General features: G+C 39.2%; 2 protein-coding genes across 2 annotated transcripts in view; both read right to left on the bottom strand.

Moving 5' to 3' along the window:
• iars1 (isoleucyl-tRNA synthetase 1) overlaps positions 1–26551 on the bottom strand; it is a 64623-nt gene that overhangs the window by 21665 nt on the left and 16407 nt on the right. Inside the window, exons 9-21 of the mRNA XM_008282084.1 lie at positions 25260–25320; positions 24963–25058; positions 23090–23212; positions 18000–18091; positions 16644–16742; positions 12337–12463; positions 9834–9907; positions 6167–6361; positions 5751–5837; positions 5026–5109; positions 2582–2726; positions 1162–1282; positions 728–819 (exon numbers count right to left, since the gene is read on the bottom strand). Of these exons, the coding sequence (XP_008280306.1) occupies positions 728–819; positions 1162–1282; positions 2582–2726; positions 5026–5109; positions 5751–5837; positions 6167–6361; positions 9834–9907; positions 12337–12463; positions 16644–16742; positions 18000–18091; positions 23090–23212; positions 24963–25058; positions 25260–25320 (1396 nt within the window). The remainder of the gene's footprint in view (positions 1–727; positions 820–1161; positions 1283–2581; positions 2727–5025; positions 5110–5750; positions 5838–6166; positions 6362–9833; positions 9908–12336; positions 12464–16643; positions 16743–17999; positions 18092–23089; positions 23213–24962; positions 25059–25259; positions 25321–26551) is intronic.
• LOC103357499 (vimentin) lies at positions 20113–22240 on the bottom strand. The gene has a single exon (XM_074465721.1). The coding sequence runs from the start codon at positions 22238–22240 to the stop codon at positions 21104–21106; it is 1137 nt and encodes a 378-aa protein (XP_074321822.1). The 3' UTR covers positions 20113–21103.

A 26551-nucleotide genomic window follows, 5' to 3' on the forward strand; every position in this document is an offset into this window, starting at 1 on the left:
GTTTTGTACACACAAAAACATTACAGACCCTGTAGGATGGATCTCTTCCAGGTCTCAGACGAGGCAGTGCCCGGACGCAAACAGGGCTGCCTTAGCAACGAGCGCAATTTTTTCCCCAAACACGACCGGTGCAATAAAAACACAAAAAATTAAACAATACGATGTACTGTTTTACACTTCACACTCGCTACGATCACAGTACATCTTCCAGTCGCCGTTTTGCTGCATGTGTCCTTCTTTTCAGATTAACGTTGGTCAGTGTGGGCGCACACATCTGTATAGTGATCTCTATAGTTATTAGTGCATAACAGTAAAACTGGTTAATACCTGACTGTCGGCAGAAAAGAATGACAAAACGTGACAGTATATGCGCTGTCTAATAGGAGAAAAATGTGTCCCAGAAACAAATAACTCCAGTTGAAATGTATCGGTTTAAAATTCGTGCTGGGGCACTTCTGTTGTGTGAGTGGATATGCAGCGTTTTGTTTTTGTAGTGTGTTTCTGTTTATGCGACGTATTCATGTATATGCAGCTCGTTTGTGTATATGCACGTCGTTTGTACCTGTCGGCCACCGTACTTAAGTCATCAGATACAGAATACCATTAGTGATATGTCACTCTTGGGACTCAGGAATCACATTAATAGTCACTAGCCATCAACTGTATCTCCTTTACATGACAAAAAAATGAACATTAAATAAGCACAAATTTAGAGCTGTGATCTCACCTTCAGGCGGCGTCTGTTGGTCCTGACGTACCAGTTGGTGAGCATGTCCACAAACTTTACCAGGCGAGGCACGACGGTGTACAGGCGGTAAGCTGCAACCAGAACAACTCTCAGTTTAATTATATTGGACAGAGAAACAGCATGAATGGGTTAGGCTGTATTTTAGGACATGAAAGAGACATCTTCCTAGCTTAAGTAATGATTAGCTAAGTGTGCATGTGTTGTTGGAACATAAATCTCTTTACGGTCACATTGTAGGGACTCAACATCCTTTTGAGCACAACAGTAAATTGCCAAAATCTAAATTATTAAATTTTTGTGTGGGGTCTTGTTTCAAGGTCATTGATTTCCTAGAAGTTTCCAGGGAACTAATGTAGGTCAGTTTAGTGTGAAGAGATGGAAATGCAGCTGTGTTTCAAGAGTGCCTGACTCACCTTCCATCTCAGCCTTGAAGAACTGAATGAGGGACTGGGTGAAGGACTGAATCCATTTGTCCATGATGTTGTCACTCTGCTTTGCCATGTTTTCATTGTACAGGAACTGAATCTCATCCTCCTAAAACAGGAATACAAACATGCACAACACAAAAAATACTGTTAGAGAGAAGTTTAAACACAAATAAGCATATCTTCCAATTTAATTTGATACAAAAAAGGACATACACAATGTCACTAATGTGATAGTAGTTTGGAGCAGCACATGCAAATGATTTGTGCCATCTACAGGCAAGGAAAGTAACTGCTGCTGCTGCAGTTTTGGTACTTGTTCCACCTACAGGCAAGAACTGTTACAACTGCAGTTTGCACTTGCAAATACATACTTAGGCACAGGCTGAATTCCAATCTTTCCAACCCAAGGCCTAGATGCTAAACCGACATGACAGCAAAGAGATGACAAGAAGTGTAGAGAGGAAGGAAACTGGACCTGTTGCAGATCAGGGTAACTGCCTTAAACCTCTAGTCCACAAGGATGGCCCAATATTTGTAATTTCTGCAGCAACAAGTTGAATGTGAACTGCAAATTTGTTTGTTTAAATGGGTTTTGATCACATCATCTCTTTATGCCATCTTATTCAGCAATGATTTAATGGCGCCCAACTGGAGAATAAGAGTCACCAACTGTTAACCTCAATGTGCCAAATCCTAATCACAGTAGTGAACACAAATGCACATAAATTCACATTTTGTTTTGGCTATTTTCTGGAAACTGTACAAAATTTAGAAGCAAAGTTGGCTACTAACAGGTCTACATCTGCAGGTCTAAACTGCTGCCATCACTCTCCCACAGGTTGGCAGGTGTAAAAGTGATTATGGACAATAACTCAAGAACCGTCCTTCATGCAGAATTTGTGACTTGCTAAAGCAACATTATTGTGTTTTTAGATTTACTCGTACAGGGAGTGGCAGCTGAAGAAAAAAAAAATCTGAGTGGGGCTGTGTCCTATCCAGCTACTCTCAATAACCATCAGTAACCATCTCAGTATGATTTCATTCAAGGTATCAAACAAATGCAAATGAATGCAGTTCAATTTTCAAAAGTGCAGGATAATTTTTAATGCGCACAGTAGATCTTGCTTCTGAATTTTTCAAACTGGGCTGAAATACACAGCCATCAGTTAACCTATGACACAGGAACATTAGGAGAAGTTATTACTGCAGCTATTACAACATTAATTCACTGAACCAACAGCAAGTTTCTTTCTGTGCCAACAATGACCAAATAATAAATTGGCTAATGCTATAACAAACTGCTGTATCATAAAGAATGGCTGTGTTTTTGGAGTAGGAATAACAGAAAAAGCACTGTAGGCATTGTAAAAACAACAAATTTGACCTCTGTAAATTACAAATGTACCTTCTGTAACCTCTGTACGTTCTGCACCAGGAAGCGATAGGCATTATACCACGGCAGGAAGACATCCTTCAACACATCTCGCACACCCTCCTCCTTGAAACGCAGATTTTCTGCTCTTACTACAGGAGAGTTGATGAGGTACAGCCTACAGATAGAGAGACAGTGAAGGAGCAGGTGAGTATGTGAGCATGGCTTGATTAGGAGTAAAAACATCCAGTGTATACATAGGTAGATGATTTTTCTGAAGGACGTGAGCTTAAATGTGTGCATGGTATGTGAGTGAGTGACTTTGTTAGCTGTATTAATAATCTTTGCAACGTTACTACTTTTATGTTTAAAACTGTTGTTTCTTCGCAAATTTATTGGTGCAACGTACTGATCTTTGCACCAACATACAGTATGTATGGTGAGACAATGTAATCAGTTGGAATTAAATCTAGTGTGCACATGTATATGACAACAGACCATTTCAAGCCAGTGCTGATGTAAAAGAGGCAGTTGGCTATATACTAGATTTAGGCAAAGCAGTGGTTTAATTTATTGTAAACTGCTGAAGCACATTTATGCGTTTCAAGCCACTGTGCAGGATTAGTACTTGGGCCAATACGCTCCATCGCATAGTAGAATCTGCCATTTAAAGCCTAATACAACTGCAGTTTTTAGAGAACTGCATCTCATTGTGGTGTTTGGTAAGAAAGCTATCAGAAATGCCCTGTTAAGTTCTGCTCAAAACCGAAATTATTTCACAACTTCATAACTCACAAGCAGACAAACCACAGACAGGGCTGTGAACAAATGTCTTTCAGTAACCCTGCCTGCTGAAAGCTGCATTTGAGCTTCAGTGGTTTGTTCATCAAGAGATTGCAGATGAACAGTCAAAATTTTGTCCGTAACTTCAGTGAAAGGCTAACACTATTTTCTCGATGGACACTAAAGAAAGACTATCAGACACTTTTTAAAAAAAAAGTTGTGTGGCAGGTTGTATTTTGTTCATGTAAAACCATCTTGCTGTCAGACATAACTGAATTAGATTAGCCATAATTAGGCTAAATGCCTACTTTGAATATGGTCCGTACAGATGTGAGCTAAAATCTTTTTTTTATCATTTTAAACCAAAAGCAAGCAACATAATGCAAGTCAATTTCTTTTCCCCCTTAAAGCCAAATAGAGACACTGCTGACAAATAATTAAACAAAGTAATGAGTGATTTTAATAGCAGCAACTTTAGGATACATTTAAAATAAAATGCAGGCTAAGCATAACCATGAATTGCTCAAATATGTTGAATAATAATGAAAACATGTGGTTTTTACTTCACTTTGGTCTGTCAAGTTTCCATTTATCAAATTTTGCTGCAGTACTTGTGTAGCTCACTTAAACCCATCAGTCACATTAAAATCACCCCAGCCATCCACATGATGCCAAAGAAAATGTGATTTACTTTCTTCCATTGCTTCATTGTCTAGTTCTGATGCTCACATGCCCATTGTTGGTGCTTTCAGCAGTGGGCAGGGGATAGAACAGGAACTCAGTTAGGTCTGTGGCTCACGTGTAGCCAACTGTGAAGCACTATGTGTTCCGACACCTTTATATCACAGTCAGAAATAAGGTTTTTAGTAATTTGTGCTTCAGCAGCTCTTTTGTGGGACTGGACGTTACAGGCCAGCCTTTGCTGCCCATACCCATCAGTGAGTCTTGGCTTCCCATGACCCTGTCACCAATTCACCAGTTGTTATTTCTTGTATTACTTTTGGTTCTAACCCCCCTACAACACCTGCCATTTTGAAGATGCTCTGACCCAGTCATCGAGCCATCACAATTTGTCCACTGTCAAATTTACTTAGGCCCTTACACTTGCCCATTTTTCCTGCTTCAAACACATCAGCTTCAAGAACTGACTGTTCACTCACTGCGTAATATATCCCACCCATTGACAGGTGCCACTGTAACAAGATAATCAATGTAATTCACTTCACTTTGCTGGTGGTTTTAATGTGGCTGATTGGTGCATAATGGCGATACTCTAAGTAAAGATTTAAGGCAGAAAAGAGAAAGTGGAGGTGAATAGTAGAGTGAATAGAAACAGATTGCAGTCCTTTTCTCTGTATTTCAGCGGCTCGCTCCTCATTAGTGTATATGTGAGCATATGGTGCAACTGCATAGTGGTTTATTCATTAGGCCATATGGCCATAGCACTCTTACTGCTCAGGGCAAGGAAGAGAATGTATGAAGAGGGACGTGTATGCACGTGTATGTAAAGTATGCGTTAGTGTGTGTATACTGTATGGAAGAGTGGGACAGGTCCAAGTTAAGTGGAGATTCAAAGCACTTAAGATCATGCTTGCTAATAACATAAGGTAGGTTAGCACACAATCCTGCTACCGACACGCAAGCACTGATGCTTCAGAAACACACACTCGCTCCCATTCAAGCACAGAGCTGACCTGAGGGCATCGGCTCCATAGTTCTGCACTATCAGTCCTGGATCGGGGTAGTTCTTCTTGCGCTTGCTCATCTTCTGTCCATCGCTGTGGGAATGAGACAAGCATTAATGCATTAATGCACATACACACACATGCAGTCACAAAAGTGCATGTTGGAAACCGTGCACTTGGTATTCAAATTAGTCAAGTCCTTCCAGGTCAGCAGGCCTGTGAGCACAGAGCTGCATTTAGACCCCGGGGCCGAGGACAAGCAGCCCTGCTGTACAGCAGCTCTGAGGGATAAATGTTATAGCACACATGCTGTATAACACAGATTATGAGAAACAGCATAAAGATTAAGACGGGATGAATAGGCAGGTGGGTAAGAGTGTCGAAAACTATCCTGAAAACTGTGGCTAAGAGTAGGAGCAAAGAGTGGATTAATGGAGACTAAAAAGAAAACACAACTGGGGTGAAGAGAAATATGCAAATGTAGACGTGCTAATAAAAACTGACTGAAATGACAGGGCTGGCAATATTGTGTATTTTTCTTACTGCCAACAAATCCTTGAAAAAAGTTGAAAATATAAGAGACTAACACACTGTTTTAGATCTTCTCTTGGTATTGTTTGATGATGAGAGAAAAAAATTGGAGAAAAGAGAGTTTTATCCTTTAATGAAAATTAAATCTACTAGTTAATTAAAGAAAGATGAAAGAAAGTGGTTTGTGAAGTGAATGAACTGACCTTGCAAGCACCAGCCCATTAACAATGACGTTCTTGAAGGGCGGCTTGCCAAACAGCGCTGTGGAGAGCACCAAAAGGGTGTAGAACCTAGAGTAGGATTCAAAAATAGATAAGGTCAGGGGAACTGTATGATTCATACGGACCATTTGTTCTCTGAGGTAGCACAGAGATGTTAAATTTACACAAATCCTAACATAATTTGCCAGCTTAATAATAATTCATTTATTTAAAAAGTAGAAATTATCACAACTTTCAGGAACACATTCAGTGACTTCTTTTATTATTTATCCATTCATACTCTTCTCTCATCATTTCCTTTCATGAAATTAATAGGGATGGTTTCTACTCGCAATCTGTCACCCTCTTTCCATTGATCTCTCCAATGAAGCATTCTTCAACTCATTCATCCAGTTTACCATCCTCTGGTCTGGTCAATGCCTTCAGCGATGAAATCTGCGGGGAAAGTGTCCTCAAACTCCTTCCTGTTTTCGAAGGGGTAGTGAGCCTGGGCATAAGGCATGCTGCCACTTTCAAACCAGCAGTCAAACACCTCTGTGACCCTCCGCAGTGTGCCCTTACCACAGCGTGACGGGATTGTCAGACTGTCGATGCTGGCCAGAGAAAATGTGGACAGAAAGAGGAAGGGAGACGAAAGAGATGCAATTGTTGAGAGAGATGAAGGCAATAAAAGTTTGATGTCTGTTCTATTTTAGGTTTTACTAGTGTCACGGGGAAACCTCTTATACATTTGTACACTACATAGATTCACAGGTCTATAGGCATTGGGCTGCAGTCCAGAACAACGATTTTATAATCTTTCACTGCTGAGAACGAGGTTTAAGAGGAAAACAGTGTGTCATGTTGTGCTGACATCTACTAAAATAAGCTTTTGGGTCATACATTTCAGTTACAAGGATATGGATGGATTTACTACATTTACTGACTTGCTCAAATTTGACTCATAAACAACACCAGTGTTTCTTCAGTCAAGCTACCTAAGCTGAGGAAGACAGACGTACCGAAATATAGAGATGTAACATGCATCCAGTTGTGTGAAATGCGCACAAATAAATGCAAATTAAATGTTTTTGTATGGGGGGAAAAGTCCCTTCATGTGCAACTTACATAATATAAATATGATAACAAAATATCAAAATATAATATCCAAAGAAAGTTCATGAAGAAACTTTCTTTATTTACTTAAATGAATTTCTGTTCAGCAGCAGTACTCTAATACTCTTAACTGAAGCAAAGAAGAGCCTTTAGTGGATTTTCTTTCAAAACATAGTGACTTTCTGAGTATATTTTGAGTAGTTTAATGTGTCATTTTTGCAGGGGGTTCTGCAAGCCTTTTCTAAAATGTTCTACAACACTGGCAGAGCCATTACTTTTAGAAGCTGGCCATTTCACATCTTATACCGAAGACTGATTATAGTGATACAACTTTTGCATTTATTAAGAACATTTTTTGTCCAGTTTTTCCATGTCAGTTAAACAATTCAAAAGTATGTGTTATTGGCTGCTCACACCCAAAATCAGGAAGAATTTAGGCATTAAATGAACTTGAATGCAATTGCTGAAACAAATTTGTTTTTTTTTAGAGGTGAAGTAAGTCAGATCTTTAGTGTCAAGTTAAATTTAGGTGAATAATGACGCAATGAAGCTGTTGATTAAGAGCAAGTCATCTTGATAGTACTAACATGACATGTTTCCAGTTAGAAGTCAGCCTCTCAGCCTGACCAGCTCCCCTACAAGCCCTGAAGCCTCGGTCACCATCGGCCTTACGGGCTCCTACGGCCTGTCTGCATCCAAATTTTGTGCAGAATCACACGTGCCACGCAAGTCTGTCTTGTGAAATTTCAAGGTCACAGACAGTCCATAAGCATGTACGGAGGATTTTGGACATGTCCAAAAAAATTGTACAAATTCTCTGCGAACAGCGACACCCCAAGGAGCTTGCAAGTGAGATGTGCAATTTGTGAAGTACCATGGGAAGAAAATCCGTGGTCTAAGACACACATCACATTCAATGAGGGAGCAAGTGTCCGTTGCGTGTTAAGGCCAGCGTTATGCACTCACGAACAAAATCGAACGCACAGCGGGCGTGCATCACACAATGCATCACCCCATGCCAGGAGTGTAAAAGGAGTGCTCACGGCACACGCTCGCGTTTCGCAGTGATCGTTGATTGCATTGTTGCTTCAAACAATTAATGAATATGCCATATTATAATCAGCTTTGTATTGCTTTCAGTAACTTTACCTTGGACAACAAGAGTTAATTTTAATGTGTGAAGCAGCAGCATGATTTTCTATAAATCTATGTAAAAAGATTAGAGGCTAGTCACTTTTGCTCTGACTTCACTGTTTCTGAGCTGAGTGTCTTCTTGTTATCACTTAAGAGTTCGTTAAGTTACTGACTGTCCAGCCTTACACAGAGACAAGCTGAGCAGACTGAGAGGAGCTGGACACACACACACACACACACACACCGCGTGACTGTTGGATTTATGGCTGAGGTGCAGATCTCACACTAAATTGAAACAACGTTAATGTTTTTAAGAGGTAATCATTAGAGAATATGTGTAAAAGAACATATATGAAAATATGTATGAGCACCAAGTACGTGTCTACATTGGAGGCGCGGGTCGGCTCACTAGACATGCTGCTGGCAGGTATTACGCTGGAAGTCGTCAGTACCAGGGCTGACAGTGACACTGCAGGCAAACTGTCACCGCCAAGTTGTCAGGATCTGTGTGTGCTACACAAAACATCACTATCTGTCATAAAGTTTTAGCTTTTGTCCTCAAATTAATTTGTATCGTCCCGGATCTATTTCTTTTAGCGCCCCGGGATAACGGGACGTCCTTAAGCTCAAACCCTGAAAATTTACAAGACAGCATATCACCTGATGACTGAAGTGTCTCTGTTTTGTTTTTTGAAAATCACTCCAAACTGATTTACGCCATCAGTACGTCATCACAAGCGTGTGAGGCAAGTGTGACTTACTTTCGCCGTGCATTCAATTCTCTTCGTAAGTGGTGAATGAGTGCCACATACACAGGTGGCAAGACAAACTCAAGAAGTGAATACAATTTCCACGGCAATCGCATGTTGCAATTAGCGTCCCTGCTTGAACGGACATCTCCTGTTGCCCCTGCGACTCACAAGGCAGACTTGCACCTTTCTTACGCCTTTCTGACGGAGCCCTTGCAACCTTTCCTCTACCTCTACGACCTCCATGGCACCCAAAATTCGCAGAGGACGTACAATCCCAAAAGTTGTGCATCTGGTTGTGACCAAAAATTGATAATAGTCGTATAGATTTAGTAAGCCTTTAGCACCACGAATTTTATATCTTGAAGTGCAAGACATTAAAACTTCATGAAAATACAACACTAAACCACCGGAATCATTTTAAAGGTATATTTGTGACAGTGACTGAATGAATAAAGTCATAATTAAGCATTACTTCAGTTGATTGAATCTAAAGACTAAGGCTCCAAGATTAGCTGCTTATGCAACTTCCAAGCTAGCTAAGTGTTTTTTTATGCAATATCATCTTTACTCATTTGCCTATCAGATGCTTCTGGGAGTCATGTAAAACATCACTATGATGACTTACAATAACAAAGATATACCTAATGAATTGGTCTTTAATCAGATGGGTCTTTAAAACATTTAGATTACTTTTACAAAGCTTCTGGACCTGCACAGAAACCCAAACACAGGAGCTTGGTGAAAGTAACCTCCTCACCCATCAATTAAAGATGGCCAGCTCCATGAAAGCGGTTAAAGGTAATTAGCGGATGAAGGGCGGAAGAGTAAAGTGATCTTCGTACCACAACACCCGTCTGGTTCAGGCGACAGGTCACATTAGAGGAAACCAGTGCGGATGTAAAACGAAATGCATGAACTGACACGTATAGAGGCTCTGACACTACCTCAAAACACAATCGCATGTCGACTCACGTACAGGTATAGGCTGCAGGTCTGAGGGCATCCCACAGTCACAGCAGCAACACCCTGTATATGTACAATGTGCTGTACGGCTCCTAATCTTGGTGGCTGATCAGTGACTTACCTTTCTCGATGCAGATCAGTTACTTTGACTCCAGTTAGCTCCTCCAGTTCTGCCATGGAACCTACACACACGACCTGACAAGTACACACACACACACACACACAGAGTAAATCCTCAGTAAGCAATAATGCTTAACTATTTTAGATGACATTAGACTGTAATATTATATTAATAATAAAACAAAGTAACACTTGGGGTTTCCAGCTTTTTATATGTAAGAGTTTACTACTTTTCATTTTTTTCTATGATTATAAATTACGTTTGATTATTTGGTGAGACAAAGGAGTAGCCTGAATAAATCACTCTGTGCTATTGTGTTTCACCATGTTTTTTTTTTTTTTTTTATTATTCTCAGAATTTTAGTTAGTTGTCAGTTTCAAAATATAATAAATGAACATTGCAGCACTGTTACTGTCACACTGACCGACTACATTTTGCATTGTAGTGGACAAATGGAATTTTTGCTGTGATATTGTACTTCAGGAAACATGATGCCCTTCTTATTTTCCCTTTTCCTTATGTTTATAGAAACAATTGAATAGGATGAATTATTATTGCAGTTTCATTTGGTTTATTAGATGTATTAGAACATTTTCACTGCAGGAACTTGTGGGCCATTTTAGGGCAGTCAAAACCTTTCTGCATGTTTCAACCACAGGAGCTGTTTTCAGGGTAGAAAACAAGCACTTACTTTGGCGTAGAAACTTCTGAACGTCCCTGAAAAAAACTGCCACGTGCTACCAAACACTGACTGGTTAAACTCAGAGAAAACACTGTTGCTTGGTTAAACTCAAAGAAGACAGTGCTGACTGGTAAAACTTTAAGAGGACAATGCCTTTTTAAGTATGCTTCACATTTTCAGAGACAAATGAATAGACAACTGAATGTGTCCTCCCCCTTTTTTGCTGCATATTTAGCTTAAAATACAGCTAAAATGATTGGTCAAATAACGCAGTCAATTTAAGCAATAACATTCATTAACAATTCCATAATTGGTTAGTTTTTTTAAAATATATTTTTGTAAAAATATCAAAGAAATTTCTGCTATGTCTACTTCTATAATGGTGAATTAAAGGCATTTGGACTGTTGCATTCCAAACAAAACTTAAAAGTAGGCCTATTTCAACCCTCTTCCTGACTAACTTTACCTTAGAAAGTATGGTAAAGTGTGTTATCTGGTCTCCTCAGAGAGCTAACCTGTAGGCTCTGCTCTAGTTTTACGACAGCACCAGGTAACATGGCCCAGATACAGCCTGAAACACCACCGTCAAATACAAAAGAAGACGCAGTAAAAGAAACATGCCCAGAAAGACAGGAACAGAGAAAGATAGAAAAGATTCTGTGGGACAAAAATCATACAGTTACGCACAGAGAAACGCATAGATAGACACATGCTTAAAGCTTTAGATTTGGGTGTGTGATCTGCCGCTGAGGGGTGTGTGAGGGAGGCACCAGGGAGTGCAAGTGTTCTGGAAATAGTTACAATGCTATTTCGAGCAAGCAGGTCGCTGGCTGTCCCTCTTTCAGCCAAGGGACCAACACTTCATTTTTCAAATGCTCAAACAACCCAATTCTGACATCTCTATTCAGTTCAGTCTACTTCACATAGTCAGCCGGGGCTGGCAACAAACATCCATAACAAAACGAACATTTACAGTTTGGCTCGCTTCTCCAGTGTCTGCCTCCTTTTCGTCTTACATTGATTTTCCTCCCCCCCTTTTCATCATTCATTTTTCTCCCCTCTTGTCTCTCTCTTCCTCGTTTTCCTCACTGGCTAATTTATTCCGTCCCCTCCTCCTCCCCTTATTTTCTGTGTCTTCTTTCCTTTAACCCCCAAAAGCTGTTTGTGTTGAAGACTTCTGAAGTTGCCCTAACTTGCATGAAGGGAAACCAAACACATTTTGGTTTCGTGTTTATTTGCTGTTTACATTAATGAATCATTCATGTGTTGAGTTTATGGAGGCACTCTATAATGGTGCCTGAGGGGAGCTGGCTCTGACTGCAGTACAGAGTCACGCTACACTCTCTGGTTGACACCATGGTCACCTCACTCCGCCATGCCAGAAACTCTCTCCTACACAAGCCTCCACATACAGAAATGGGCCAGATATGCTAAATTATGTGAGTGTCAAAAAGAGGTCAGCAAGAAAATTTTTCGCACGGCCAATTTATGAGAAGAACTGGATTTCTATACTCTTGCAGCAGACCAATCTTCCTTTGGAAAGACACAAGACATTTCCCCCAAACTCGTTTCTATGGTAAATAAAAATGAGAGTTACCCAGAGTTTAACTTTTCAATTATGCCCTCTCATGTTTAGGTCCAGATTGAGTTGTAAGAGTCATGAACACTACAATCAGCTCCCACATATAAGAAGAATAACTGTTGTGGTATTTTAATCATGGTACAGACAAATTATATGATCTCTACAGAGTACAAAGACACATTTGTAGCATTAAATATTCTATTAAAGCATAGCAAGTGTGTGTTTCTTGTTTTACTGACCTCCTCAAAGTCATCGCTAACCCAGAGAGGGATCGGTGTGCCCCAGTAGCGATTCCTTGAAATTGCCCAGTCACGTGCATCTCTCAGCCAGTTCCCAAAACGCTTCTCTCGTACAAATTCTGGAACCCTACAAAGACAGACAGAAGAATATGACAATGATTTCAACCAACTAAATTTGCTTTAGATTACAAACAAGGATAATGCTTTTACATTTTTATTTAACCCTTCAATAAAAAGCCACAAATAAACTCCATTTGTCATAGATCCCAATAATCAGGGTTTTTGTGCAGTTCACAGACACTTTTCCTACTCATTTTGCAGGCACACTAAGTTGGTAAACTTACAAGCACCTGTAATTTGTTCTAGCAACAGTGTTTTCTATAGGTCTATACGAGCAAATATACATACATACATATATATATATACTTTTTTTTTTTTTTACAGAAAAAATATTTTTCTGTTTTGTTTTTCTTATTTTTCAAGTCTAAAAATAAGGAGGAAGAGAAAAAGAGGCCATCTCAAGAAAGGATACTATTTCTTTATTGAGATGGCTTCTTTTTCTCTTCCTCCTTATTTTTAGACCTGAAAACAAACCTGAAATTCTCTCTTTATAAAGCTCAGCCACAAAGGTTAACATTCCCTCCAAGGCATCTTCTTCCTTTGTGCCCCCCTTTTCTGCTTTCTCCTCTTCCAATTTCTAGCTTTAATCCACTATCTCACAATCTCTTCCTCTTTGTCTCATTTTTTCTGTCCCCCTCTCTTGCTGTGCCAGGCCGTGTTGCTCAGGAGAACAGTTCGGGGAGGGGGGGGGATGGTGGAGGAGTATAAATCGTCGTCAGGATCCACGCGCTAAGCAAAGAGTTCATCAATTCCCATTTGTAGGAGGCATTTCTATTTAGGCCCCTAATATATCAATTTAATGATTTTTTTCTTCTTCTGCTGCTGCTCACCACCCCCCACCCCCCACCCTCCTTCTCTCAGTTCCAGCTAAATGTAGAATTTAAAGTGTGCTGTCTTGTGCTCGAGACATACAGAAGAGTTATTTAACATGTACAGGCTTCTATTATAAGTCAGGGACTATGGGGATGGATTTAAGAGAGAGAAACAGAGGGACATACATTAAGAAGAAGAAATGGGCTGATTTAAGGGAGTGAATGATGGGACAAATAAGGTAAGGAGGACAGGACAATGAGAGAAACAGACAAAACAGAAACAGTGCTAAAGGACAAGGTGCAACTAATTAGACAACTCACTGAATTTATTTACCATCAGCAATTGTCCTATCATAGCTTAACCAACTGTTACTATGTAGAGCAAGTCCGCGAAGCTTTGGTTCATCTGCATTTTGATAAAGAGCAAATTGATGATGTGTTGTTTCACTTCTCTTCAAACCAAAAATGAAGCAAAGCTGTATTAAAAGGTGCATGTAATGTAAAGTAATGGTAACGTAAGCTGCCAAGGCTAGCCTGTCCAGCTAACTAGCTCAACCTGCAGCAGTAACTCAACTCAGGATTACTTCCGAGGCCAAGACTATTTCATATTAAATTACTATCTGGGGTTGTATTGTGTGCAACTAAGTAAATGCATGGTTCTTGACTACCATACACACTGTGAGGTGTCTCTCCACTGTGTGGAAGCTGGTATATGACAACATCAGTTTAATATACTCATTTTCTAGTGTTTGCAAAGCAAATCGGTTTGTCCTCATTCTAAAAGGTTAGTCTTGAAAACGTAATAAAATGTGTCCTCGTTAAGTATGTAGACAAAGCAGAACAACATGGTTAAGTTAGGATGAAATTAAAGGCTTACATTTTTCTTTATCATACTTAGAATACATTGTCTTTTGGCACAATATCAAGTAATCAGACATTAAAGGCACATTTAACACATTTTGACATGGTTCTCATTTTAAAACGACTAAGTTTAAAACTTTAAAATGACAGATGGAAATTTCATGATCAACTTCTACATCTAAAAAAATTCTGATAAAGTTTAAACTAACAATGGTTACACATGGTGGCAATGAGAATTTGCCCTTTTTCTACCTCTAAATGTCTAAATAAAAAAAAAAAGAAGAAGAAGAATTTTGAATGGTAGTGGGAAGAGCTCAGTTAATACTAAGTTTGAAACAACAAGATAGACAAAAAGACTGAAAACAAAAATCTCACAGAGAAGGAAAAACAAGGCAGATTTTTGACAGCTTTAACCGTGACTGAATTTAGAATGAGTTAGTCACCACCATGTTTTGTTTTATTTTTTTAATCTCTTATTATGAAGAAATAATGTACTGAAATTAAGTGACAGTGGCCAAGCTTCTTGTACACTGAGAGTCAAAAGACACCAGCTCCATTTTTAACACTCATTAATTCAGTTGTAAATGTATTCTGACAGACATACAGGCATCTAGAGGGATCAGACTGAACCCTCTCAATAGATGCTTAGCCTGAGTCTGCACTGCACCATTTGAGTAAAGAGAGATAAAATGAACAAATCACTCTGAGAATATGGTAACTAGCCCTTTGGTACTTTGCTTTCTAAAGGTTTTTTTTTTCTAGTATGTTTTTAAAGTTCTCATCAGCTAATAGGAACTTCACATAGAGGTACGGAACTCTACAAGGATTTTACTTTCATTAGGAAGCTGATGAGCTGGCAACCTTCGCCGACAGACAATCTTTATGGGACTAGAACTCAAGAATGAAAGTGGAGTCTAATCAAAAAGAGGAGAAAAAACTTTGTTTAACAAAATCAAATAATTATGGTTGAAAGATAAGCCTAATTAAAAGGCGTCATAAGAGTAATGACCACTTTGTGCAGCTACATAAATACAGAAATGAAAAAAATACATGGGCATATATGTATTGTTTTTTTAGGCTCCCTCAAGTATGACAGCTGAATCTATCATTGTAAAAATATAGTAGATTTACACTGATTCTTTAAACACTCACAGCTAACGTTAATGCTAACATCTACACATAGCTTACGTGTCTCTGCCACTTACATATTGTCTAATTTCTAGATGAATGACTGAAAATTATCATTTTAATCGAAAAGCTTCAATCAAAAACCAAAAACAACAAACAATCAAGAGACTTGTTACAGCTTGACAAATAACTATTTGCTTGTTTTTTTTCAGTCTTCTAGCTACGAAAATCACTTCAACCATAAAACATGGAAATGAAAGACATCAGTTCTTGCTCTAGGAACCCTGCAATTTCTCACTGTTTTCTGATTGTCCATATTTCTTTTTGATAAAAAGATCTGCAAATTAATGGAAAGTAATGAAAAAAGTCATAAAAACAACCATGAGCTGCAGTCCTTTTTTAAAACTTAAAGTCATACTCTAACATACTGTAAGGGACTGGACCATAAAACGTGCTTGTCTGGAATTTTAGACTCAGTTATAAGTTTCTAGGTGCTATAACGTATTCAGTCTAATAGACTGGTCCTGAAATAAGCCAGAGCGCCATTCAAATAATTGTGCATGTTTTAACAAGGCTGTTATTCAACTGTGTAGTCACCTTTAGAGGCTGCGGTTTGAGGTGTGGTTAAAACATGCACTACTGCAATCTGTTTCTATACATTTTTCCATGCCACCAATATCAGTGAAGATAGGCTAAATGGGGACTATTCTATAAGACTATGTTTTGGCTTTGTGTCCCTAATAAACTGGCAACTGAATGTATATAGGACTAGTAGCCCTTAGATAAGGACTGTAGCCTTTAAAGTAGCATGTGCATTTGTGTCCGCCCCTCTGCGTGTGTGCCTGTGCGTCTTCACCTTCCTAGCGGCTAGTCATTCATCTCGGTTTGACAGTCCCATTACCAGAGGCAGCTACTGTGGCTCAGAAAAGAGCACTGGGAGCACCAGGGGTAATACCACTTAGCAAAGCCATCATGCTGATGCTTACTTTTTCTTCATGTTCTGTCATTACAATTAGCATTATGGTAATGTTTTCTATTAAAAAAATAAATAAAATAAAAAAACAATCCAGTGTGTGTCATAATAAAATACCTTAATGAGAATTTTAACCTCATATTATAAAAAACAAAGAAAAGCCATGCAACAACTTGCAGCTAGAATCCAATACCTTCCCATTTTAAATTACGATACCCAATGATATCTGTCCTGCAGAGACAGGCCAGCAACTTGATGTAGTAGTGTAGAGTCGAGACTGTAACTGTTCTGGGACTGCAACTGCTGTCTGCTTGAAGAATTTAAGACCAATTGTTTGGCGAGATGCTTATAGGAACCACGTCACCGTCACTTAGCTCCAAGCAAGTTATAACTTCTTTCAGAAAACAGCTTACCAATAACATTTTCCATTGTTGTCCAGGAGTTTCTCCACCATGTGCTCCACTCGAACAAACCAGCTGGGGACGGCTTTATAAATCAGGGGCGTGTCAGACCTGAAAATACATGAACACATGACATTAAACATAAGGCTGAAACATACCGACTTGAGAAGTAAAACCAAATATGCATGTGATTCATTTCTAAAGATTGCATTTCTAATATAAAATTTCATTCACAAAGTAAATGGGGATGGAAATAAGATTTTGTTGGCTAAACCACAAGAAAAATGATGAGATGGCTACATTAAAATAAGAACTATCAGTAGATCCTGATGTGCATATGCACATTTTGAACATTGCTCAAGCTACTTATACTTGAGTGATTTGGAATGATTAATATCTTAAAATATAAAAGCATTTGCAGAATAGTGTGTAAAATAGTTGTACATGGATAATATATATATTGTTACATACTGTTCTGCTGTATTTCTGTGGTATTTATCACTGAATTCATTCCAAAAACTGGGCAAGTAAAAGTAGTCAATAATAGGTGAAAAACATGTGCATATTAAAGCAAATATTTCTGAATTACACAAATAATGAGGCCAGTTTATGAGGAAAAAAAATCAAATGACACATATTGAAATGAAAGACAAATGTATATAAATGGAATATCTGACTCAATTATTCATCTTCATCACCAATATGAATTTTAAGGGAATGCCTTTTTGCCCATTTCATCTAAAATGCTGCTACCTCCATCATGACGTTTTACCTTATAGACGGTAAGTAGTTAATAACACAGCAGTTTCATCTCTACAAGTCTATGTCTTCTAGTGGCTTAGAGAGCACATCTCTGCATATTCACTGAGGTTAATTAATCCTGCTCAGGTCAGACTGTAGCTGCTCCAAGTGAGAGAGTGATTTAGTTCACCCTAAAAGTAAGTTTGTGTGTGTTTGCATGTGCCTGATAGTTATGACGTAATGTGGGGCCTAGAGAAGTAACATGTGAGTCACCACAGTGACATTGGCTTTGTGAATTAATTCTGTGCCGAGGCCACAAAACCTCTATCAATGTGCTGATGCTCTTGAATAAGACGGGAACACAGAACAACTTTAACGCTCTTCATGACCATACCTGCACAATGCTAAACACAGAATTGTATGTCTTCTACCACATATTAAAGCTGCTGGCTTTGAAGGTAATATTCAGTTCAAGGCTTAACAATTGTGGCCTCTAACCTTCTGTAACTGTTGTTTTAAAGAGCCCACATGGAAGGCTCAAAGCGAGGCTGTTTGCTTGCATGAGTCACATTTGCATGGCTTAGAGGTAACCCAAATTTTACAGTCTGAATTAGACATAGAGCTCACCTCCAGCAGAAAGGGTAACTGTGTTTGAAACTGCTGGCATTGACGAGGCGGCCTTTCTCCTTCAGCCACTTGATGATATGCTTGTCAGCATCCTGTGACAGAACACCAAAACATTAGATATTCTTTAAAAAAATTAAGTACCACTGCACCCCTATAGCTCACTTAGTTGAGCTGGCGACCTATAAACAGGGGCTATAGTTCCTCGACGCAGCTGTCGTGGGTTTGACTCCTGCTCATGACCCTTTGCTGAAAGTCTCTTCCCATTCTTCTGCCCCCTTCCCTGTCTATCACTACTGCTCTAAAACAGGGGCTCAAAAAATATACATTAAAAAAAAAAGAGTACCACTTTCTTTCAGGACACATTTCGCTGTCCTCTTTGGGTAAAGTTTACAACTGCTTGGCTGTGGTAAGACGTGTGCTGTGAGATATATATATATATATATTTATTTAAGTACTTTTAAACAGTTAAAAAAAAGTGTATATCAAATACTTCCAAAGCTTGTTTAAATGAAGTATTCCTGCTAGTCTGCCTCACGGTCAAAATGCATCTCAGCATATTTTTCTCAACACCTTTTATTAACTGAAACACTTTTAAGCTGTCCTGGCTACAACCTTGTTTATTGTCGACTGCCCTAAACAGTTACTTAATGCAGAAAACATTGCTTAAGTAGACAATTTGCTTCTGTTTTTTCAGTTTTGTTTTTGATCATGCCTTTTTTTGTTTGACTGTTGCTCATAATACATTTAACATTAAATTAAAATCATATTAAGACATTCTGCCAGAAAATGTCAGAATCTTTTCATGACTTCATGTTTTTTTTTTCTTTTTAAATTATATTACAACCAAAACAGAATTCAACATTGCTAAATTACAGAGTGGTTAATATTTATGTTAAAATATTTTAAAAACTAATCAGACTTGATTATCGTACCAAGGTAAAATGAACACTGTACTGTAATTTATATAAGATTATATAATACGATATTATATACCGTAAAGAACACTGGTTTCTGCTTAACATATTATTTCTGTATATATCTTAACAGCAACCTATTTTACGATGTTTACCCAAAAACTGATGAATGTCTGTTTTTATATTTCGGTATTTCTTGTCTCTCTTCCCTCAGCCATGGCTACAGTTCAGGAGCAGTCTTTGTATGATATCTGACTATCTATATACACCCCTAAACTTGTGTAAAATTTCTCCCTAGGAGAGGCAGCCTTCAAAACCTTGAACACATCTTGGCTTCCTTGAAAAAAAAATAAAAAATCAAGGTAAATTTGCAGTCAAGGTCACAGTTTGCTCATAACAGTATGATATATATCACCAAAGAGAAAAAAGGTGTGTTGTGTCATGCAGCTCATTGTTTATGGAAAACGATCTAATATGCAATCAGCTCTGTGCCTTATCATGCACAATTTCATCTTCCCTCTAATGGAGCTCCCAACGCAATTCACAGGAAGCTCATAAATATGACCTTTGTAGAGCTGGAGGTTGTAAACTTTTTCAGTCAGGAGTAAATTGTGTTATGCCCTTCACACCCAGGCTCAATAAAACATGAAAATACACCTGTGAAAGGCTCACTGGAAATTTACCTGCAACCCACTGAAAAAAAGAAACCATTTCACTGCCAACTGAATAGAACTAAGGGTTACTTAACATGCTACTACATTACTAGCACATAAGTGATTTGCAGCAAGGCATAAATAATCGGCAGAGTTAGAGTACTAATTCATTTTAGTCTTGTATTTAACTGGTTTGAACAAAGGCAGCTAAACTATCAAATCCAGCTTGCACACTGTGGAGAAAAAAAAAATCGAAGGTTTAGCAAAACTTCCGATACTCATGGGCCTTTTATTTCTTCTTCTTTATTTTCAGTGCATTTACAGAATAAAGGGAAAGTAAATCGCTAAAAATATTGAAATTCATTGGGCACTAATTGTTAACTTATTTCAGCACATTTACTCTAGCAGCATACAGTGAGGGTATAAGAAGGTAAAGAGACAAATCGATTGCAGAAGAATAAAGTAGACACATTAGAAAGGACGAAAAAAGCTCAATGTCTTGGGTAAAGAAAAATCAGCACTGCGTTACTTTGTTTGCACTCATTTAACTCTTTATTAGGCAACAGTTGGTCGACATTAGTGTAAATGATCAACAGCTGTCTTTTTAAAACACATAGAATAAACTGGGGTTACTATAAAGACCAGTCAAAACATTAAGGCTATATGTCCTGCTTCTTGCTGTGGAGTGTTTCATTGTGAAGGCAGTAGGATCCAAAACTTGGATCAAGAGAGGCAGTTATGGTGAAAAGTGAGCAACTGTAGCAAAGAGATGTGACAGAAGTATAACAGCGGGGCTGATTTGGCAGGAAAAGAGGAAGGTAAATTTAGCAGGGGTACTGCAGGAGCAGGAGTAAAGGAAAGGGAAGGAACAAGGAGAAATGAGGGCTGCCAAAAAACAGAAATGGGAGGGGTGCTAGAGCAATGAAAAAAAGGAGAGTTGCTTTATAAAGTGATGTCAAAATCTGTTGAAAGGAGAACTGGAAAGGACAAGGAAGCACGCAAATGCGTAAGAATAATGGGGTCAGACGTGGCAGGTAAAGTGAAGGAGGTAAGGAGGGCTGGGTATTGAACCTCAGTAAATCTGTGGTACCAAGTATCTGCAGCACAGAGAATCTACAACTGTACACAAGTACAAAAAGCTGGCATCAAATCTTCTGCAAATTCATCGTCCAAGTGAGCACCTCAACCTCAGTATGTATTACTGTCGCTTTTTTTGTTTTGTTTCTTTATTCTTGGCAATTATATTTAGACAAAATTCTTTTAAAACACCACTGGGTGTTATTGACATAATTTGTTAAAAGAATACATGTATTTTGTGAAAAAAAAAACTATTTTGACTACAATTAAAAGAAGTGTGGTTTTGGTATCGGTGTTAAAACACAGGTGTCATATTGACACTGGGAATTAAAAATTTCAAACAATACCCAGCCCTTGCAGAAAGAAAAAGACAGGAAAGCAATTACAGTCATTTTTAACTAGACTGAGCCAGTCTTCTTTGTGGCCGGTTGGGACTTGCTGCTGCTCTCATCCTGGATATTTAGGCATCTTTGGCAATTCCAAGCCTCTGCTCCTCCCCTTCCAGCAGCTTTCTATAGGTTGCGATTTCTGCATCCAACTTGAGCTTAATGTGCAGCAGTTCTTGGTAGTCTTGGAGATACTTGGTCATCTCTAGCTTGGTTTCACAGAGCTGGGCCTCCAGCTGGGCGATGATGCTCTCTAGGTTCTCAACTTTATCCATGTGGGACATCTCCATGTCCTCAAGCTGCTGCTCCAGGGCAGCATTGCGAGCTCTCAGACCATCAATCTGGTTCTGCAGGTCTGTCACTTGGTTGTGGAAGGTCGTGATCTCGTCTTTCATGGTTTTCATGTGTTCTTCATGTTTGCCAGCATGCTCCTTTAGAGTGTCAAACTTGGTTTTGTACCACTTCTCAGCTTCCTGCACATTGCGGGCAGCCACAGCTTCTATCTCTGCACGCATGTTGCGCAGATAAGCTGCCAGGTCAGGACGATCGCCGTCCATGTCAGCAGTAATCTTTGAGTCCTCAATCTGCTTCATGAGGTCAGCCACCTCTTCATCATGCAGCTTCTTGAGAAACTCTATCTCAGCCACCAGTTGTTCTATGCGCTTCTCCAGCTCAGCCTTCTGAAGTGTGGCATTGTCAACATCCTGGCGGAACTCCCTCAGAATCATCTCTGCTTCCTCTTTGAGGGCCAGCTCCTCCTCCAGCTTGAGTCTCCACACTTCAACCTCTTCCTCAATGTACCCACGTTCAATATCAGCTGCTCCCTTCTCATTCGTCAGGGTCTCAATCAGCTCTCGCACCTCTTTAAACTTCAGCTCATACTCTTCTCCGAGGCCTGAGGGACTTCCCTTGTAGCGGCCCTGAAGCACAGCCAGCTCGGCCTGAAGAGAAGCATTTCTCTGCTCCAGTGCCTGGACCTTTTCGATGTATCCTGCAAACTTAACATTGAGTTCCTGCATCTCTTCTTTTTCATTGGCATGGTGCTGGTGTATCTCTGAGCCCACCTCGATGGCAGTTCCACGATAACCCGAGCGTCCACGGCTGTCATATGAAGATCCACGGCACCGGGAAGGCGACGGGCTCTGAACCCTTACTCTGCCGCCGGAGCTGCTAACTTGCAGGCTCTTCTGGGTGTAAGATGCAGCTCTCATGTTTTGTAAAATACTAGGTTTGCCTTTCAGTTTACAGAGGAACAGCTGCTGACTTGGTTTCTTGAGTAGCCCACGTCGCGACTGACACTCCCTCAGATCACCTCCGAGGTTTTATGCAGCGATAAAGAATGTCTCAGACAGCCTTGAAACTCACGCCAGGTTTTAACATATTTCAAAAGTGGATTATGACAGACTTTCAGAGAACTGTGGCTGCATACTCTTTATTAGCTGACGCTGTACTGTTAGTGGCCGGCCAGGTCGAGTCCACTCCCTGGCCTTGGCACCAGCATGTGAAATAGTGATCAGATCATGTATGACTGCTATTTTTAAATTGCTATCCACTCAGGATGCTAATGATGTTGGGTGTGACAGAATGGAAAAGGGTATCCAGTGCACTCGTAAACAAAGACAATGTGCTTTGGCAGCAGAATTTCCTACTTTGTTAAATTGCTCTGACGCAGATTCTCCATATCACAACGTTACCTGAAGTATTATTTGAAAATTCTTAGCAATAATATGATTAATATCGGATATTTCAGCTACCACATAATTGCCAAATGCACCAAACCTATCACAATGTAGAAAGGGCACATATCATACAACTGTTCAGAAAGAAAGAGGAAAAAAATCATTATGGAGAGATGCATTTTCCAGATACAAACACATGAAATGGAGAGCAGCTGGAGAGTGGGTACCCAGAAGGCGGAAAATGAAATACTGAATTAAACCAGCTATCAATATTGTTGAGGCATTTATCCTGTGTATCATGCCAGTGGCTCTTACTGAGGGGAGAACGCCTGAAATGTCTGCTAACCTAATCTACATGTAAATGTATGATGTGTCACTCACTTTGACATACTGTCCCGCAAAGTCAGTGACCTCTGAAGTGAAGCAGCCCGAGGCATCCACAGGGCAGATAGGAGCCTGGTCCCTCTGGATGATGTGGTATTCAGTGCACACCCTATAATCGTCCTGTAGAAAGAATAATGTGGTTTAGGGAATGTTTTGATAGGCATTTTTATATTCCAATGTACATTTTTCCCTTTTTCATTGCCATGCAAGTCCCTAGTAGCAAAGTCATGTACTTTTCACCAGTGCCATCAAAATGTCTTTGAAATAATTAAATAATGAAATGGCACATTTTATTTAAAGTTCATCTTTTGTTTCTTTATTACGTCTTAAAATGGGCAACAAAATTTGCTTGCCAGTTTCACCACTTTAAGATATGCTAGGACTCCATATTAAATTCCTTGTTGAGCTGGATACTCTCTGCAGTGTTGAAACCAGCACGACTGGTATGTGACAGCTAGGCATGAAAGATCTGAGTACTGTCCAGCTGTAAATGTAATTTGTGTTCAAACACCCTGTCAAGATCCAAGATAGATGGCTCACAGGGTCATTTCACATCTAGTCATAACAAAATAAAATTTGAAAAATGTAGTTTGGCAACACTTTTCTTTTTACTATATATCTTCAGAGAAAATGTATTTGTGTTGCAGATTTTATGATGAAACCAATCGATGTGAATGTGACCATTAAACATAGGATGTGTTACCAAATATTCAAATCAAACATTTAAATGCAAATTTAAGAAAGATGCTGACATGAAGGGTGTATTTAACAGCCCCACAGGAACAGAAGTGGAGTAAAAGAAGCAGAGGGTGTTAAAGAGAAAATCTAGACAGGAAGAAAGACTGTGGGTATTCACAGCTGGCTACAGCCACAGGGGCATCCATCTGCCCTTGACAAGGGCATCTAACCTATTAGCAATGACCCAATACCTCTGATAGCACTGCTGCACTGTCATTTAGACATCAGCAATACATTGATACTGTAGCATTCAATACAAACATAAAATAAAGAAGAAGGAAGAATACAAATGATAGTAAATACACAAAACAAGCATACCCATGAGTGGCTTTAGGTATTTTAAATTGACTGGGCACAAGATGCAATATTCTACATTTAGATAATAAAAATAATATATAAAATTAAAAAGATCTGAATTGTGAAACAAAACTCAACAAAATGGGTCACAGCTGTCAAGACCACAGAGCCCCATAAATTTGGTCTTTACTTGAAGTTTTCATCCACCAAATTGTAAATGAGTAATAAAAAAAGAGGCTTTTTTTTACTGCCATTGTCATGAGCAAATCTTATTTAGGTTTAAGGGTCATGGTGCAGCTTCTTGTGAAAATGGCGCACTGTATAACCCTACGCATTCATGTAACAACACTGTGCAGGACCTACACTGGCGAAAACACAAGCAAATGTAGAAAACCATGATAACCACTGTGACAACAATAATCTATATATATATATACAAGTCTCTAACTTGTCTGACATACATCAAATCAACAGGTAATATATAATTCCTTCTGTGTCTGCTGGATGTGTAGTCTGTGCAGACATCACTGCCATATCACCTTTATAAGGCGGTAACATGTCAGTGTTGTGCTGACAGCTTGTTCCACTGTCACCAAATGGACCAAAAAACAAAAAAATATTCAAGCAAATTTAAGCATGATCATAGTAGTCAAGACAATTTAGTGAGTGATTTTCTGTAAAAGTTTCAGTAAGCACAGTTTTCATGTCCTGTTGTGTACTTTTGGTAATGTGGCACACTATATCCGACTGCAAGGCACTCTCTGGCCAGAACAACAACCAGCAAATAGAAGAAAAGAAAAGAGAAATTTGAGGAAAAAATAAGAATCACACTCACAGCTCCAAAGTAAGGTGCCTGGTGGACAACTCCTGTGCCCTCTTCCTCCTTGACGTAGTTGTCCGTCACCACCTGGAAGGCTCCTTTCTCCCCACACTGAAGTCAAACAGGGACAAGGAGAATTAGACAAAGGAGGGGTGAAATGTGAAGAAGAAAAAGACTACAGCCACTGATATAGAGATATGCCAATTTGTGGTTCGGCAGATAATTATGGTAAGAAATAGGTCTGTCTTTATTTTGTGACAGAAAATATGTGAAACTGCAACATAGCCGGGAACAAGAACCCAGTCTACAAACCTTGATGAAGTACTGGAAAAGAGGCTTGTATTTTTTCCCTTTCAGCGTCTTGCCAGGAAATCTAAAAACACATGAAACACACTTTAAAACCTTCCTTCAGTATCTGTAATTCCCCGCAGAGATAAACCTGCAGGAAAATTGTACAACCACACTTCTGACAACATACGGGCAAAACTTGAAATGATAAAGGAAATGGTAACCACAGAGGTGCCTCAATATGATGCTACAAATATGTTGTGTCCACTGAGGTGGACCCTTTTTAAATCCAGCCTCCTGTTTGATTTTCTCTCTAAAATTGCTGTAAACAATGTCCTTTGACTTCCCAACTGCTAAAAATCCAGATGTGACAAGAAAAGAGCTGAACAACATGTTGATGCGCTCACCTGAGTCACCTCCAGTCAGAACTGTGATCTTTAGCTTTAGGTTTTATGAAATAGTTTTTAAGCTTTAAGAGCAGCAGGGAGTGATTTGACGACGTCTTTTTTTGCCTTGAGTTTCAGTTCTTAGGTAAAACACTTAAAAAAAAAAACAAACAAACAAACAAAAAAACATTGAATCTATATTTTATTCTTTAGTCAGTATTCTCCAAAAATATGCTAGTTGAGGTTTGCCATCAATAAAATATCAAATTTGAGATAAGGCAGTAAAGAACACAATATTTCTAATTAAGTTTGGGGTCTCTATTAATAAAAAAATAAATGTGATTTTAAAAATGGGTTGGTTTATAGTAAAATACACAACACTTTCATTTTTTAAAAAACTATTATTGTTTTGGAAAGGATGATAATTACTGTTAGTAAATTGTTGACCTCAGAATGAAAACGAATTAAATCAAAATCAAGTCAAATCAAATCAAGTTTATTGTCATTTTGCTGTACATACACAGTAGTACGGGCAAGATGAGAGAGCGTTCATTCAGGATCATTTAATTTGTAAGTTTTGCAGAATGCACGTCTGGTGTAGGCAAGACACTAAACATTCACTCTCGCTGTCTCCTGTAGGGGCCGCCATCACGTTGAACATGGTGAACCTCTTCAGGTCCTGGTCGGTCTTCAGGGACACAAAGACACACACAATGGTGTGATGATGGTGAAGCCACAGATGCTGCCCAGAGCTAGCTGTCTGCCTGTCCGCCCTGGAATAATGTTGTTCCCTCCAGCTGTATGTCCGTCTGGGATGTTGTCATGGAGAAGTCCCTCCACTCTCTGCGAGTTTCTCTCAGCAAACGTAGCTTGTCCAGCGTGTTGTCGAGGGAAGGGATATTGGAGAGTCGGAGGACGGTCCTGCTGGTC

Source organism: Stegastes partitus, unplaced genomic scaffold (genome assembly GCF_000690725.1).
Source record: "Stegastes partitus isolate 25-593 unplaced genomic scaffold, Stegastes_partitus-1.0.2 Scaffold257, whole genome shotgun sequence".
NCBI lineage: Eukaryota > Metazoa > Chordata > Actinopteri > Pomacentridae > Stegastes > Stegastes partitus.

What these genes read in the sequence shown, in the direction of transcription:
- LOC103357499 (XM_074465721.1), bottom strand. Translation starts at nt 22,240, where the DNA reads ATGAGAGCTGCATCTTACACCCAGAAGAGCCTGCAAGTTAGCAGCTCC.